The 16341-nt window shown below is 36.0% G+C and overlaps 3 protein-coding genes across 3 annotated transcripts; all 3 read right to left on the bottom strand.

Annotated features, from left to right (window-relative positions):
* Positions 1-209: 209 nt before the first annotated feature.
* Positions 210-2804, bottom strand: F4817DRAFT_352906 (glycoside hydrolase family 20 protein). The gene is made up of 5 exons (XM_049305285.1): positions 2783-2804; positions 2648-2668; positions 1315-2574; positions 618-1252; positions 210-534 (listed from the first exon to the last, which is right to left on the bottom strand). The coding sequence occupies exons 3-4, from the start codon at positions 2409-2411 to the stop codon at positions 826-828; spliced, it is 1524 nt and encodes a 507-aa protein (XP_049154144.1). The 5' UTR covers positions 2412-2574; positions 2648-2668; positions 2783-2804; the 3' UTR covers positions 210-534; positions 618-825.
* Positions 2805-4812: 2008 nt separating this feature from the next.
* F4817DRAFT_295777 (aldehyde dehydrogenase) lies at positions 4813-7164 on the bottom strand. The gene is made up of 5 exons (XM_049299739.1): positions 7078-7164; positions 6995-7021; positions 6446-6916; positions 5996-6362; positions 4813-5896 (listed from the first exon to the last, which is right to left on the bottom strand). The coding sequence occupies exons 3-5, from the start codon at positions 6664-6666 to the stop codon at positions 4892-4894; spliced, it is 1593 nt and encodes a 530-aa protein (XP_049154143.1). The 5' UTR covers positions 6667-6916; positions 6995-7021; positions 7078-7164; the 3' UTR covers positions 4813-4891.
* A 141-nt stretch (positions 7165-7305) lies between these two features.
* On the bottom strand, positions 7306-11829 carry F4817DRAFT_369272 (uncharacterized protein; the record flags this gene model as incomplete). The annotated part of the gene is made up of 4 exons (XM_049307337.1): positions 7306-7499; positions 7584-7883; positions 9868-10205; positions 10265-11829. The coding sequence occupies 4 exons, from the start codon at positions 11827-11829 to the stop codon at positions 7306-7308; spliced, it is 2397 nt and encodes a 798-aa protein (XP_049154142.1).
* Positions 11830-16341: the final 4512 nt, after the last annotated feature.

Genomic DNA, 16341 nt, shown 5'->3' with positions numbered 1-16341 from the left:
GTCGTGTAACGCCTGCCTAAGAACACATCTGTATCTCGTCAGTCTAGCTCGCTAGAGAAAAGTTGCCGAGCCGGTCATCGTAGCTCGACGAAGCGATGACTCCATAATTAATCCGTACTTGAGTTAAATACGACATAGATATGTCCTCAAGTGTAAGGGAGATACAGGTACATATTCCACTTATATTGACAAATTAAGACTTTGAAAAGACTCAAAACATGCCACTTTAGGAATGGTGCAAAAGTCTCAACAAATCAGATGTAAGTAGATAATGTACCGTATCTCCCTCGCACTTGAGGACATAGCTACGGATGATGCCGATTCCGAACACAACAAATGGGGACTCAAGTTCTTCCATGTCCGTTGAAGTAAAGCACGAATAGGTACTGAGGTGCATAATGTCAATGCTGACATGAAGATACATTATTAAACTTTACAGTCTAAGGTATAGAGGCGCAGCTTCTCATTGGCGAGTCATGAATGTGCGGAAGGTAGTCTGGCACTACAGCCGAGGCTAAACTATAAATCCTACGGGTATGGAAATTGCGTCTCCTTCATTACCTATTGTCATAAAAAACATACTTAAACACAGTCAATCACAAGTACTAACCTTGTAGACTTTATGCCACATTCCAACACAGCAAGCATCAACTCGAGGATCAAGCTGTCATTATGTATTAGTCTGGATGTACACCAATCTGTCTGTCCTCCATATTTAGCCCCTTTTCAGCTAGGTATGCAAAAGTATTAAGTATGTACAAGAAAATCGCCGTTGACGCGACGAGCGCGGCCCCTATATTTCTTGAGGCGTGATGGTATAGTCCCTTATTGGAAGAGACACGTATTAGCATCCATACCCTGCGTGCAGTACACCATCTGGATTGGCTCGGCCCTAACACCACGCGCCAACATGCGCTCGCGGAACTCAGCCAGGCGCGGCGCCGCATCAAGCTGCGTTCGGTTCTCGCCCGCAGCGTCTAGGCGGCCCGACCAGAGCACTTCGCCTGCGGCACTAGAGCGCGGCCACAGGATGCTGTCAAGGTTAATCTCGTCGATAGTTTCCGCCCAGGCACCGACTTCACCGCCAATGACTAATTTAGCCTCCTCGTCGGTTAGGCCCGCCCGCGGGTCATACGAGTAGATCAGACGCCAGTTCTTGGTTGGCCCACACCAGTCGTTGAATGGGTAGTTCTCCTCGAAGGACTCGCCTTCGGCGAAATTGAGCCATTGGCCGCGGCCGCAGTCGAGATACTAGAATAACTGTTAGCAGAAGCTCAAAATCGGCTTGACTTGGAAGCTCTAAATCTACTTACCCAGAAGTTGTAGTTGCTAGTAATGACCTTGTGGCCATTAGCCGTAAGGCTCTTAATAGCTTCGTCTCCGAGCCAAGACTGGACCACAACGTCGTCTCCGATAGTAACGTTGTAGCTCGCGGGGATCTCTTCCCAGACCATAGGTACTAACCCGGCCTTGCGCACTCGCGCGTGGTGCTTGTCGATGAACTTTTGCAGGAGTGGCACGATTACCGATGAGTCGTTCGTACCGACCGTAGGGTCGAGGCTGTACTCGTTGAAGTTGACCTCGTCACCACCGGTATGGAAGTAAGCCGAGTACGGCGCAAGTCTCGGCAGGAGATCATCCATCAGCGTGTCGAGGAAGGGATCCACCTTAGGCTCGTTGAGCTTGAGTTGACCGCAAGGAGGCTCGGCGCAATAACTTGTCCACGGAGATGCGCCCCAACCTGTAACCAAGTCCGGATGCGACAGGGCCGCGATACCAAAGTGTCCGGGAGAGTCGATCTCGATAATAGCTTGTACGCCGCGCTGTATCGCGTACGTCTGGATGGCTGTCACGTCGATAGGCGAGTATGTCTTTCCGTGAGCGTATGCGCCTTTCTGGTGGAGTTCCGGGAGCGAGGGGATCTCCAGCGGCCAGGACTGTGAGTCCGTGGCGTGGATATGAAGTCGGTTCAACTTGCTCCACGATAAGGCATCGATAGTTCGGTAGATGGCGTCGAGGGGGAGGTAGTTTCTAGAAACGTCGAGAAGGATACCTCGGTGGTCATATTGAGGCGCGTCGCTAATCTTGACCGGGGCCAGTTTGGTGTAAATAGGGCCCTTGGAATGCTTAAAAAATAGCTGCGAGAAAGTCTCAAGAGCTCGAAGAACACCCGTGGAGGAGACGGCTGTGATCCTGGCCTTGCCGTTGGCGTTGAGAGTTAGGTTGTACGACTCGTCAACATCACCCGCGAGGGGCTTAAACGTCTTTGCCGTGTCTTTTCCAGTCTGAACAATCTCGAGCCAAGTTATGTAAGTCTTGTGCTGCCAGAGACTTGGTTCCGTCTGCTCGAGCGCTAGTCGCGGGTATAACTTCCACGGGACATAGTTGTTATCCAGGATATTCTTCACCATACGTGAGACTCCTCCCTTGACGATCTCCTTGCTAGAGAACTTGGGGCCACCGAACGGGATGTAATTCCTAATCCAAGGAATCTACCAAATTAGTCAGTTTATGTCAACATTTGCAGCACGGCCTAGATGTCTAAAAGAAAGACTAGCATACTTTATCTCCATTGTAAGTGACTAATAGAACGTCTCCTATCCAAAGCGTGGAGTTGCCCGTGCTGATGGACTCCGGAATCGGCCAGATAGCCTGGACCGACGTGACGGTAAGCAATAACAATGAGAGAACAGCTTTCGACCACATGGCGCCGGTGGTAGAAGGTTGTAGAACACGAAAACCAAGAAAAGACGGAGGGAGGATGGAATTAATGAATGTCTAGGAGTGGATATCGATCTTTAATTCAGATCTTATCCAATGCTTCCCCCCCAGCTAGCTAGGCGCGTCCAACGATTGCGACGATAAGCTGATTCGAGGCCGGGGTCCGTTTGCCGTTCCAACAAACAACTCCAACTCCAACTACGAGGTGTCCCTATGACAGCTGTACGAAGTGGCCTCTCAGCGTCGCGAACCGGGTTTTTGGAGCCGGCTTCCTATCCGGACTAGGGCGCAGCTACTCCTGCAATTATAGGCAATCCGCCCGAGAGGCGATGGATGGGAGGCCAGGCCGAATAGGTCGGAAAGCTGCCCCCAAGATGCCGGGATTCGTCCTTCGCTATCTCTCCCGCTAGCACGCGCCGCAACGTTACTTTGTTAGACCGTGCCGTCGGGTCGGTTCTGCGGCGACGACTGCGTGATAAGGCGATATGCACTGACAGCCGCTTGGACGGGTACTTGGTTTTGGATAGTTGAACGAAGGTTGTTGGACCTGGAGAGAAGCTAGGTGGCGGGGAAGGATATTTTATTATTTTCTTTTTTATTTCTAGACGTTTTTTATGTATCGTTCCCCTACACGGGAATGGGCAAGTAGATCTCTATGCAGTACGTGCTTAACGAGATTGATATGATTGATTGGCTCGTTAATTAATGCAGTTCCTCTTCTCTCGTCTAAAGGATCGAGAATAATTGCCCACTCGGCTAATCTTTGCTTCCCAGGGCAATGTTCTTTTCGGGACAGCTCATTAAAAATAAAAATAAAAAGATCCCAAAGCCAAAGCGACCCTGGCAATTGATCCTAGACAGTGAACGTGTAGGATTGTACCTAGGAGAATGCGGAAGGGATCTTCACCCCATGATTTACCCTATGTGGACTAAACCGATTGGACCAAGGCCCGAAAGAATGCCAGCATAAGTGTGGTATGATGGCTATATAGGCATCTTATCATGAATTATTGTTGTATTGTGAAAGTATCTGAGGGATTCTCTAATGTCTGTAAGATCCGGGTACTTGTGTGGACTTATAGTGGGTCATATGGACCCTAGTCATGTGACAATAAGGTAGCATAGCGTACCAACGCCAACGCCAACGCCAACGCCAACGCCACCAGAGAACCTGTCAGTCAGTCAGCCTATTACACCAAGCCAGTACCGGTATGAGGTCGCATCAACATCTGGGGAAAATGTCAATATATCTTAGTGTAACGGCCCAAGACTCGGCCACGCGAATTAGCCCATAGACAAGCGCCGGATATTCCACGCCCACGCCCACGGACGATTTTATTAGCTACCTACCTACCTACCTATTTAAGTTACCTAACGGCATCCGGTACATGGCATCGTCGACGTCCGTTCGCCGGTAGTTAGCGTTGACGTCGCGGCTACAAGTGCCGACGAGAGTTTGAAAGCCCCCTTGTCAAGACGGGAAGACCGTCAACAAACTAGGTACCTAAAGGCTAAACTAGCCCCGTTCGTGGGTTAATTTAACGCGTGCAGCCGCGTGGCAATGCCTGACAACCTTCTAGCTCGTGGGATCGCGCGAGAAATACAGAGTTAGCTCTGGGACCGAGCACATGTCAAACTTCGAACTTCTACTAATAACGACTAACTATAACAAGGCGATCATAATTGCTGGCTTACTTCGTACAGATGTTAGCTGAGCCCTACGAAAAGGAGACGATGGCAAGTAATATGGATCAATTGACGAATCACGAGCGACATCAGACACTAGGATTCAATAATGGAGCCAAAGAATCCCAGTTCAAGTAATTCAGACGATGGCATGCTTATCATACTGTCATGTCAGGAACAGCAGACTTCCAAGGAAGAGGCAGCTCATTTTCGCATACATAGGTATGTATTCCTTCCATCCTGCTTCCATCGTCGTGTGGAGCCGAACCAAGCAATGCAATTTTAAGCTCCCAATGCCGCGATCCTTCAGCTTAACCCCCACCTAGCAATGGGGCTCTCACCTCATCCTATGAGAGGAAACATGTAAGATCGGTATAACACAAATTGGAAAGCAAGATTAAGTTAGACTATTAAGCTCCAACAGTTGATATCATTATAGGATTGATCTGCCGTACTTTTCCGAGGGCGATAGACTTTGATGTTCTTACAATTTTTGACCTAGATTCACATGGATAGCCTTGGTTTGCATGTATCCGGCGAGACCAGCTTCACCCAGTTCTCGGCCGATACCGCTCTGCTTCACGCCTCCGAACGGGACTCTGAAATCAGAATCGTTGGAAGAGTTAATCCAGACCATGCCCGCCTCGATGCGCGCAGCGACACGATGAGCAAGCTCGAGGTTCTGGGTGAAAATAGCTGAGCCTAGCCCGTAGGTGGTGTCATTCGCCATCGTGATTGCTTCATCTTCAGCCTTGAACGGCACGATGACAACGAAAGGCCCGAACACCTCCTCTCGGTAAATCTTCATGTTATTCTTCACATTGGTGAAGACGGTAGGCGCGACGAAGTAACCCTTTCCATTGAGCGGACAGGGGATACCTCCGTCCGTCAGCGTGGCCCCTTCCGACTTACCTGATTCCACAAAGCTCAGGATCCTCTCGTACTGCGCCTTGGTGACTTGAGGACCTTGGAATGTGCCCTCCTCGAAGGGGTCGCCGACCTTGCTCGTGTTCTTGACCTCCTCCCGGAACTTGTCTACGAATTTATCGTAGATATTCTCTTGGACAAGGATACGCGAGGTCGCCGTGCAGATCTGGCCCATGTTGCTCATGATTCCGGCATGAGCCCATTTCGCTGCCTGCTCGATATCAGCGTCTTCGAAGACTAGCAGAGGAGATTTGCCACCAGTTTCGAGAGTGATGTTCTTCATGTTGACACTGGCTGTCTTCATAATCTGCTTTCCTGTTACAGTCGAGCCAGTGAATGCAACCTTGTCGATATCCAGGTGGCTTGCGAGTGCATGGCCAGCCTCTCTACCATACCCATTGGTAATATTGACAACTCCGGGAGGGAAGCCAGCCTTGGGTATGAGACTCGCTAGGTATAGGATGGATAGAGGAGTTTGTTCAGCAGGCTTCAGCACAACTGTATTTCCACAGGCAAGTGCTGGTCCCAATTTCCACGCCGCCATCGCCATTGGGTAGTTCCACTATATTTTCCAGATATCAGCACTCGACCGCACATGTTATATCACATGTCAGATCCTACTAGTAGGTGAGTGAAGGATGTCACGAGGTGTCGCACTTACAGGAATGATCTGAGCGCAGACTCCAATAGGCTGTTTCAATGTGTAGGCAAACTTCTGGCTTGTGGTGGGAATAGTTTCGCCGTGGATCTTGTCAGCATAGCCAGCGTAGTATCGAATGGTGTTGATGACCTCGGATACGTCTCCATGAGAGTCGCCGAGTGGTTTGCCATTATCCCAAGTCTCGATAGTAGCTAGGATATCCTCTTCTTGTTCGACTATATCCGCCAATTTATACATCATCCTACCGCGATCAGTCGGAGAGATATCTCGCCACGACTCATGGTTCAATGCAGCCCTCGCAGCAGCTACGGCTTTGTCAATGTCTTCGACGCTAGCTGCTTCAACGGAGCATATTTCTTGCTCATTTCTAAAGTTGAATTGATTAATATCTATCTAAGTGGTTATATTTTGGGAAGGGGGAAGGGGGAAGGGGGAAGGGGGGAGTCTAACGTCGGGTTGATGCTCGCAATCTTGGCCCCTGAGCTTGATTTAACGAATTCGTTATTGATAAAGAGACCCGTAGGGAGGGTGAACTTCTTGCCGTTTGGGGCAGTGAGATCAACCTTTAAGTCTGCCATGGTGGATAATAGCTTAGATAAGTTGTTGTTTTTATTTAGACGGCGAGATGTCAAACTAGCGCGAATAGTAGCTCTGGCAATAGATTGAAACATGGCCAGAGGGGCAGCGGTTTCCCAGCGGTTTCCCACTTCTCGTTTTATAATATCGCTCTCTCCCTATCAGGCGGGCGGACGAATGGCACCTAGGTGTTTTTGTGGCAAGAGGTTCCCCGCATCAACACAGCCCGTTATCAGTAACTACGTTTTTAACAGCATGCTACAGGTACAGATAGATGTGATACCGCAGGTAAGCGCGTTCATCGGCGGGGGTTGTAGTAAGTGTGCTACCTAGTAAGTCTAGGCACTTACCTAAGTTAGTACCTAATGCTTACGTTCTTGTCTCGGTTACGCTTATCTCCTATGGGGAAACTCTATCTCTTACTTTGATTGAAAAACATGTATAGCCCCGCTGAATGTAAAGGATTAGCTTAGGTCCAATCATATTTTAATTCACATAGGATGTACCTAATCTATAAACACCTTAAACCAAGTATCCCAAAAGATTATAAAACTAACGGTTTAAAGGATTTGTTCTAGGGGCCAACGTAAAACGTAATGTTTTAAAGTGTAGAAAACAAAGTAGTTATAAACGTTAACTCATAATCTATTGTCTAAAACCACTAAGAGATGATTCTAGTCTGTATAGAGAGCGAGGGCGGTGAACAAGACACCATATGTTGCTATACCCATAAACTACACATACCATTCCCCTTCTTCAGGACATCTAACATTAGACGATTCACCCCCGAAGCCAAGGTGCATTACTACATTTCCACTCTGCTCATTCATGGCCTCGGCAAGGTCACTTGGTAGAGATGTAGCACCCCATTTCAATTTCGACTGAGACAATTCTCGCAGCATTCCTTCCTCCCGGTCATCGAAATCATCTGTTGCTAACCTCGTAGTATCATCTTCAAGGTCTTGGGCGTTCACGGCCACTAAACTTATTAGTCCTAGTTATCATTGCTTACAAATGTATATGCTTAACTTGCCTTCGTTGTTCAAGGGTGGACTTGTTTGACTTTGAGCTTCGGTCGAAGAAGATATAAGACAATGACAAGCCGCTGACACAACCAAGGAGTCCGAGCCCCCTACCACCATCTTCCCTTTGGGCTTTCGCAGGCTGAAGAGCAGTGGTAAGGGTACGAGGACACAACAAACAATAAAGATGGACAGCATAGCAGGCGGTGAATACCCGAAAGCAACCAAAGAGTTGTCAGAAACCCGGAAATATGCTTTCGTGCTTGCTGCATAGCTTCTTCCCCAGAATCCTGTTGATCCATTATTATCATGCTCTTGGTAAAGAAGCCATTTAGAGATAAGATAAATCACCCCACAACGGCCATACCCCATAACAGCCATAGCAATTTTAAAACTATCGTCAATTAACCTATTTACATCTATTTGTTTATTTCTTCACCACTATTTTCGTATTTTAACTCAAAATTTACCAATACAACTTTAATACACTTTTACGTAAATTTCCAATTATTTTAAATAACTTTTTATTATATTAAGGTTATATTTACTAGTATATTAATCGGCTTTTTTATTAAACATAACTTTAATTTTACCTTAACTTTTTTTATATTTTTTATACGTATAAAAGCTTAATTTAAGTTTAAAATGACTTTACAACGTTTTTTAAACTTTATTTTTTTTAATGTAACTTATAATTACTCGGTTTAAAACTCGGTAGCGGTAAACTCGTTAATTTTTATATTAAAAACCTTGTTAAATTTATAAAATAAAAGCTACGTAATAAGCGTTAAAAAAATAAAATTAAATAAATTAAATTTTAATTGTATAATTTTTAACTTTTATAATAATTTAAACGTGTTAAAATCGATTTTAACCATTATAACTATAAAATTAATAAATTTAAAAATGGTAAATAATAAAATAATAATATTAAAGTTTTTATTTTGTATTAAATATAAGTTTTTTAACGGTTGCGCCGGTAATATTAACCATAATCTTAAATATTTCCAATTTATAAAAATATATTTTAATATTATTATCGATTGTTATGTTTTTACAAACAATTAAAAAAAGTTTTTTTTGTTTACATTTTATAAAAATTAACCAAATAAACGCATTTATAAATAAAATTTAAAAAAAGCGTTTAAAAACGGCGAATATATTTACATTAAAAAGTTAAAATATATAAAATACATGGGTTAAAAGGAATAAAATATAAACTTTGTGAATTAAGTATTTTTATATAAATTTATTATTTGTATAATTACCGTAACCGTTAAATATAAAAAGTTTTTATTAATTAAAATTTTCGGGTTTTATATAAAGTAAATAAACCTTTTTAAACCATTTAAAAGCAATTTCTTTATTTGTTTAACTGTTAAAAAACGTAATAAAATACTAAGATTTATACAGTTAATCTTTTATATTAAAAAACCATTATTATTATACGTTAACGCCGTTAAAAATTATTAACGGTGGTAACGTTTTATTAACGGTTATAATAACGGTTAAAATAATGATTTATTTTTGTTTTAAAAGGTTTTTAAGCAGTATATATTTGTAATAAGCTTTTTTAAATATTAAAGTATTATTTTTAACACTTTTTTATAACTTAAACTTGTTGGCGTTTATACGTAACGTAAAAAAGATGTCGGCGATTTTTAATAGGTTTAATCAATTAAATAATTTGTTTAACGACTTGGTTGTAACGTTGTTTAAACGTTTATAATTTATTATACGACTTTTTATATTATTTATTTTTAAATAATAACATAAAAAACCGGCGTGTTAGTTTTTTTCGAATGATATATATACGCCGTTATAAAAAAGTAAACGTTAAACGAATAACTTAAATTTTAAATGTAACGGCGTATAATTTAATGTATTTTATATAACGATTTAACAGGTTAAATAATTTTTTTAAGTTTTGGATAATTTTTAACGAGTTTTATTATAATCTTTTTTTGTTTAAATATTTTTAATGCGACGTCGTATATAAATGCGATTAATTTGGTAATATTACAACGTGTTTTAAATTAATTGTTTATTTTTAACGTCGTATATAACGGTAATTGCGCGGAATTAAATTAAAAGTTATATATTATAAAAAAAAAAAAAATTTAAGTAATAAAATAATGTAATTAAATTTAAAATTAAGTTGTGGGAAAGCTTTATTATAAATAAATTTAAATTAATAAATGGATTAAACGTATTTTTAAAAACCTTATAATTGTTATAAGGTATGGCCGTTATGGGGTGATTTATCTTACATACCACCTTCGATTATATACAAAAATAATGCATTAAACAAAAGCCAATGGCAGGCCACGCTCGTAGCTATGAGGGGTATGCTATACTTATAAGGTAGCTGTAACCTATAGCTTAAGACTTGCTGGCCTCTAGGATGAGAAACCCGAAGGGGTTGATATTCTAGGCTATAGGAGTTCCACTCCCGCTCAACTTGGAGGCGGGTAAAAAATGCATTGTAAGAGAAGTAGCAGATTGATAATAGAAGCTGGGGGCTATTAGCAGCAATAATCACGAGTAGATACCCAGCCTCGTCCATTCCACCACTTCTTCGGTTTGTGTCGGACTGACCGAATGGACCCTGGCTAGGCGGAATTAATATCTATGATATTCGATATTAAACTGTAAACTCCTGAAGACTTACAAGGAAAAATTGTTTGCCTCGTAAGAGAGTGCCAACCCTGCAGATAGTAGTCCCATTGAAGGCAGCAGTAATAAAATATACGTACGGATCCATACAGCCCGAGGTATAGCTGATATATAGCGCCTCTCTTGATCAAACCACTGGCGAGGTTTTGTCGTTTCTGTTAAGTAAGATACCTCATCTGATGACCAGAATCGGCGAGGTTGATTATTAAGCCGATGGCTATCAAGAATATCCAGTGACCCAAGCCCGCTCGTGTGGGCATCGGGTTTAGTTATAAAGGATGCTATGGCATCACCTGGAGTAACGATTGTGTATTCCGGTAGCTTCCAGAGAATCACGGCGCACTGGATAACTTTGGTAAATGTGCAGATAATGACAACAAGCAACAACATATTGGATAGACCGACCTTACAGACTCTTGGATAAGGTTCGGCAAGACAGTGCTTGACCGACAAGTTGTCAAACTTCTCATTAAAACCAAATGTAGCCTTTACAACTGGAGACAACTCCACCCCTTGGTGTAAAGAAATCATCCAGTCTGATGACATAGATCCATTTATGTCTTTCGTCATGTTGTTGGTTGGAAATATTTCCCTGCAATTATTATTGCAATCCTCCTCGTCGTATCTTTCTGCTCGGGTTATGTTGCACTGTGTAGAGTACCATAACGAGTTGACACGATTGGGAGGGACGTATTTGTCCCATTGCAGAGACAGGTCATAAGTTAAGTTGAAGACTTCGATCCTACTCCATCCCCTTGTATTATTGTTAATGCCTTTCTCAACAACGATAACCACGTCGCGGTGTTGGTTTCTCGGCTTGCAAGAACTATACTCAGTAAGACAGGTATTGGGATCCAAATTATCCCAGTTTCTCCCATTTGTTGCTGCCTTGCTGATATCCTGCATAGGCTCTGACATTTTATCCGAGTATTGTTCCAGGGGAACCATACCGCCGAAGCCGGTGGGCCAATTACCATGAGAAGATTCATTGGAAAGATAATACGCAGGGTGTGTTGATCCGGCAGGTGCTAGGCTAGCCCCTGGGGGGAAGAAGTCCGCGCCTTGCGTAAAAGCTTTAGTTGCAATAGTAACGTGCCAATTCGAGCCTTGGAATTGTGTTTCGAAAATAGTACTGTTGAAAAAAAGATGTATAGGAAGAGATGATAAGAGCAAGACACTCCAGCACGTTCTTTTAAAATGGGAAACAAGCCCCATGTTCTTAAAAGACGGTATTCCAATATCTAGAGAGTGTAGGAACATGTGAGCTTTGTCGATATCTTTACGTGATGGGGAGCTTATAATTTGCATGAAGTAGTTGGAGGACGCCAAGATACCGGTTGATAGTATATTGAGAAGTAGGTGAAGTATCGTGTTAAGCCCAGACGCGCGGTTGCATTCTCCTTCGAATATAATAGTAGTTCCATTTATGGAGGTTCCTGGTCTCTCGAGGCTTATGATAAGACATACCAACAACGAAATTCCGCACGTCGATATTAGAGCGATATTGATGGAGCCAGTCCGCCGCCAAGCGTCTTGCGCAATGTCTTTGGATGATACCATGTTCACTTCGATGTTTTTAAATTGCAGATAGGGACTAAATAAGAATAATCATAGGCCAAATAGCCCATGAAACTAACACTAGGGAGGTTAGAAGCGAAATAATAGATGTCATCGCCTACGAACTGAAAATCTGCCTTACTGTCTCAGCCACCGCACTAAGAATTAAAGTAATATTATCTACCCCTTAATACAGCATATCAGTTACACAAGTGGCGGCTTATGCTACGACTCGGAGTAGGAAATATAACAACGGTATCGCGACTTGGTAGCGACAAAACCAGAATATCCGCACAGTAGTATAATCTATCAAAATTTCCGATATCTTGTAGGAACATGAGACTCCCAATTGTTAGTATATTACGTTTGGATAATGAAGACATCTACTCGTTAAGGCGACAGGATCGGAACCAATACGAACTCAGGACAGCCCAAGGCCAATGTATAGAAGCCGGAGCATTTGAAAGAACAAGAACAGAGAGTACAAGCAGAACCCAGGGTTTTAACGACTTACAACCCCTCCCGGCGCCTAAATGGAGTTCAGTTCGGACGATTCGTCTTTTATTTAATGGAACCCGACTCTTCTTTGACCTTACCCAATTGACCCTTAACTTATTGCATGATAACGCTATCGTTGATATTATGGTCGATTTTTCTGTCGTAGGTTCCTTACCTATCCATGTTTCTCAAATAAGAAAGAGAACCCAAGTTGACCAAAATCAGGCTGGATTTCTCGTACTATGGGACTTATTAGAAAAGTTTTGCTTAAAGAGCGACAGTCCCTACACTACGGCATCTAAAACATCTATCTCCATAGAGGTAGCTATACCGTTTGGAATAGTTGTTTTGATGTATTTTGTTATTTCGTATCAAGACAAGTCTTCTCTAGAGTTGAATAGTTCCATCGCTATTGATATTTCTGCAACCCTTCTATGGGTCCCTGTCGTGTAAGGTCTCCATTGAAATGATTTGCCTGCCTAAGGTACTACCTATATATGCTAATATATCATTTTCTTTAGAATCTTAAGCGGAGTATTGCTTTATCATCTGGTAATAAGCTACATCCAGAGACGACATGACCGAAAGATTCGGCCAATTGTCGTATTTACCAGGACTGGGGATCCAGTTGCTATTATACCAAGAGCTCGACTATCTAACGATTTAGCATCGAGGGTTTCCATCGACTCTTTGATACAAACCTCCGAAGAGCCCGGCCTACAGGAAGTCCGCGTCCTCTAACGTCGTTCGAAAAGATGCTATATGTCATACGGACAGTAATGCCAAGAGATTGTTGGTTAAAAAAAACAACCAATAAGAGATATAAGATAATTATTTCAGGATTTATTGGATAAAGAATATTACAAGATTATGCAGTTATATATAAACGGAGTTAATATATCGATAAAGATTTAACTAAATTAATAAATATATATTTTAAATTATTTATAAATAAGTTAAGATTTTTTTTAAAAAAAAAAAGGAAAATTAAAAACTTTAAAACTTTAAAAAATTATTAATAATTTTAATTATATTTTAAGTTTTTTATAACTTTTATTATAAATAATTTTTTATTATTTTAAAAAGATTTAATATTTTAAAATAATATATATATTTTAAATTATTATTTATTTTATTTTATATTAAAATTTTAAATTAAAGTTTAATAAAATTTAAAGAAAATTTTTTATTATTTTTTTTTATTAATAAATTTTTTTTATTTTAGTTATTTTTTTTTATTATTATTATTTATTAAAGAAAAAACTAAATTAAGGTATTTTTTTATATTAAAACTTATACTTTTAAAAATTATTTCCTTTTTTATTTAATTAGAAAAAAAATTTACGAAAAAATTTAAAGATTTTATATTTTATAAACGTATAATTAAACCAATTTTTAATTAAAACTTTTTTAAAAAGTATTTTTAAAATAAATATTAAAAATGTTTTTTAATTTAACTTAATATTTCGAAATTACCTTTAATTTAAACCGATAATATAAGTTTAATATATTTTAACAATAGTTATATTTTTATTTTATATAAATTATAAAATTATAAAATAATTATATAAAACGTATCCGAAATTAACATTATTAATTTTATTATTACCAATTTATTTAATTAGTTAATTTAATTATATGGATAAATAAAAAAAATTTATAAATTTTTTTAATTTTTTATACGTTTAATAAATAAAAATTATAAAAATAGTTAAAATTAATTTAATTAATAATATTAAACTTTATAAATAATATATAATATTATAATATAAATATATTAAATTAATATAACGGTTTTAATTAAATAAATTATTTAATTTAAATAATAAATTAAATAATTTAACTTAATATTTTTTTAAAAAATTTAAAAAATAATTACATATTTTTTTAATAATAATAAAATATAACAAATAACAATTATTAAATTAAAAAATGTTACCTAAAAATAATACAAAGTTTTTTTAAACTTTTAAACTTAATAAAAATTTTAAAAAAATTTGTTAAAAAAGGTAATAATTTAAATTATTTAAAAAAAAAATTAAATTAATAACCTTTTAACTTAAAAATATATTAATTTAACATATATAAATAAACATTTTTAAAAATAATTAAAGAAATTTTAAGTTTATATAAAAGTTATATTAACCAAGTTTATTTTAAAATTAACAATTAATTAATTTATTTTTATAAACTTAATTTTATAAAATATTAAAAAAAAGGTAATATTAAAGCTTTTTTTTAATTAACTTTTTTAAAGTTATTAATTAATAATAACGAAAATATTTTTATTTAAATATTTTAGTTTAAAAATTAAAATTAAAAGCATTTTATTAATATAAATATTATAAAACATTTAAATTAAATAAATTTTGGAAAATGCCCATATTTAATTTAAAAAAGTACGTATTAAATCTTTTATTATATTAAAAAAAAATAAAAATAAAAATTAAAATTATTTTATATATTAATAAAAGTTTTAAAAAAAAATTTAAGAAATTTTAATAATAATAATAATAATTAAAAATTATAAGGTTTATTTTAAAAACCATTTTACAGATTTTTATTTTTAAGATTTAATAAATTTAAATAAAATTTAAAATTTTAACGTATAAATAATATTAAAAAACGATTATTATAAACGTTAAAAAAGTTTATTAAACTTATTTTTATAATTATTAATTTAATATATTTAAATAAGCTATTTACATATAACAGTAAAGATTTTATTAAATTCCGAATTTAATAAATAAAAGTTAAATTATATTTAAAAATTTATACGGAAAACTTTTTTAAAAATTACGTTTATATTAACTGGATAAAATTGTTATTTATAAATAAAGTTTAATTATAACATTAATAACGTTTTAATTAAATTAAACGGTTTTATTTTGTAAATTAATAAATTAATTATGTGTTAATTTTATAAAAACGATTTAAAGATTTTTTAAAAAAATATAAAAATTTAAAAAAAATATACAAGTTTAAATATATAAAAAACGTAATTTAATATATTATAAAGTTTTTAAATTTTAATAAAATTATTTAATAGTTTAAAATTATTTTTTAAAATTATATTATTAAAACTTTTTTCGATAAAATTATTAAATTAATATATTTTAAATAAAGTAAAATTTTAAATAACAACGAAAATTTTTTTATTATAATTTAAAAAACCGGTTAAATTTACAAAAATATATTAATTAATTTAAAATTTTTAACAGTAAAAAAAAAGCCTGTTTTAATAACAAAACATTTAAAATTAAATTAATAAAATTATAGTAAAAAAATTTATTTTAATTTAAGTTAAAATTAATTTTTAAAAAGTAAAAATTAATTTAAATTTACCGATAAACTAAAATCTGATTTTAAAAATAATCAATAAATTTTAAATAAAAAAGTTTTTTAAAAAATTAACTAAACAAATATTAATTAACGTAAAAAAAATAAGAAAATATATTAACGATATAAACGTAATATTTACGATATTTTTACTTATTTTATTAAAAAAAATATTAATAATAAAAAATTATTAATATTTTTAAATTGCAAAATTTTTTTAATTAAACGAAAATATAATAATAACAAATAATTAACCTTTTTACTTATAAAAAAATTAAAATAAATATAATAATAAAAAAATTAACTAACTTTATTTTATTACCGAAATTAATAATAATAATTTAAATTTTTAAAAGTTTTTTATATTATATTTTATAAAATGTTAAAATAAAAATAAAATGTTTATTTATATTGGTTTATTACGATTAAATAATTAATTAAAAAGTTTAATAAATTATAAAAAAAAAAACGGGAGGAATTTTATTTAAAAAAAAAATTTTTAATAAAAATAATATTAATATTTAATAAATAAAAATTTTTTATAAAAATATTATTTAATATAAAAGTAATTATATTTATTATGTTTATATTTAAAATTAAATTATAAAATTTTTTTAAAATAAAAAAAAATATATTAAAAATAATTATATTTTTTAATATTATTTATATAAAAAAAAA

The sequence above is a fragment of the Daldinia loculata genome, assembly GCF_022478755.1.
Source record: "Daldinia loculata strain CBS 113971 unplaced genomic scaffold F4817scaffold_89, whole genome shotgun sequence".
NCBI lineage: Eukaryota > Fungi > Ascomycota > Sordariomycetes > Xylariales > Hypoxylaceae > Daldinia > Daldinia loculata.
The sequence above is the reverse complement of the archived record's forward strand: the minus strand, read 5'-3'. Positions and strand labels throughout refer to the sequence as shown.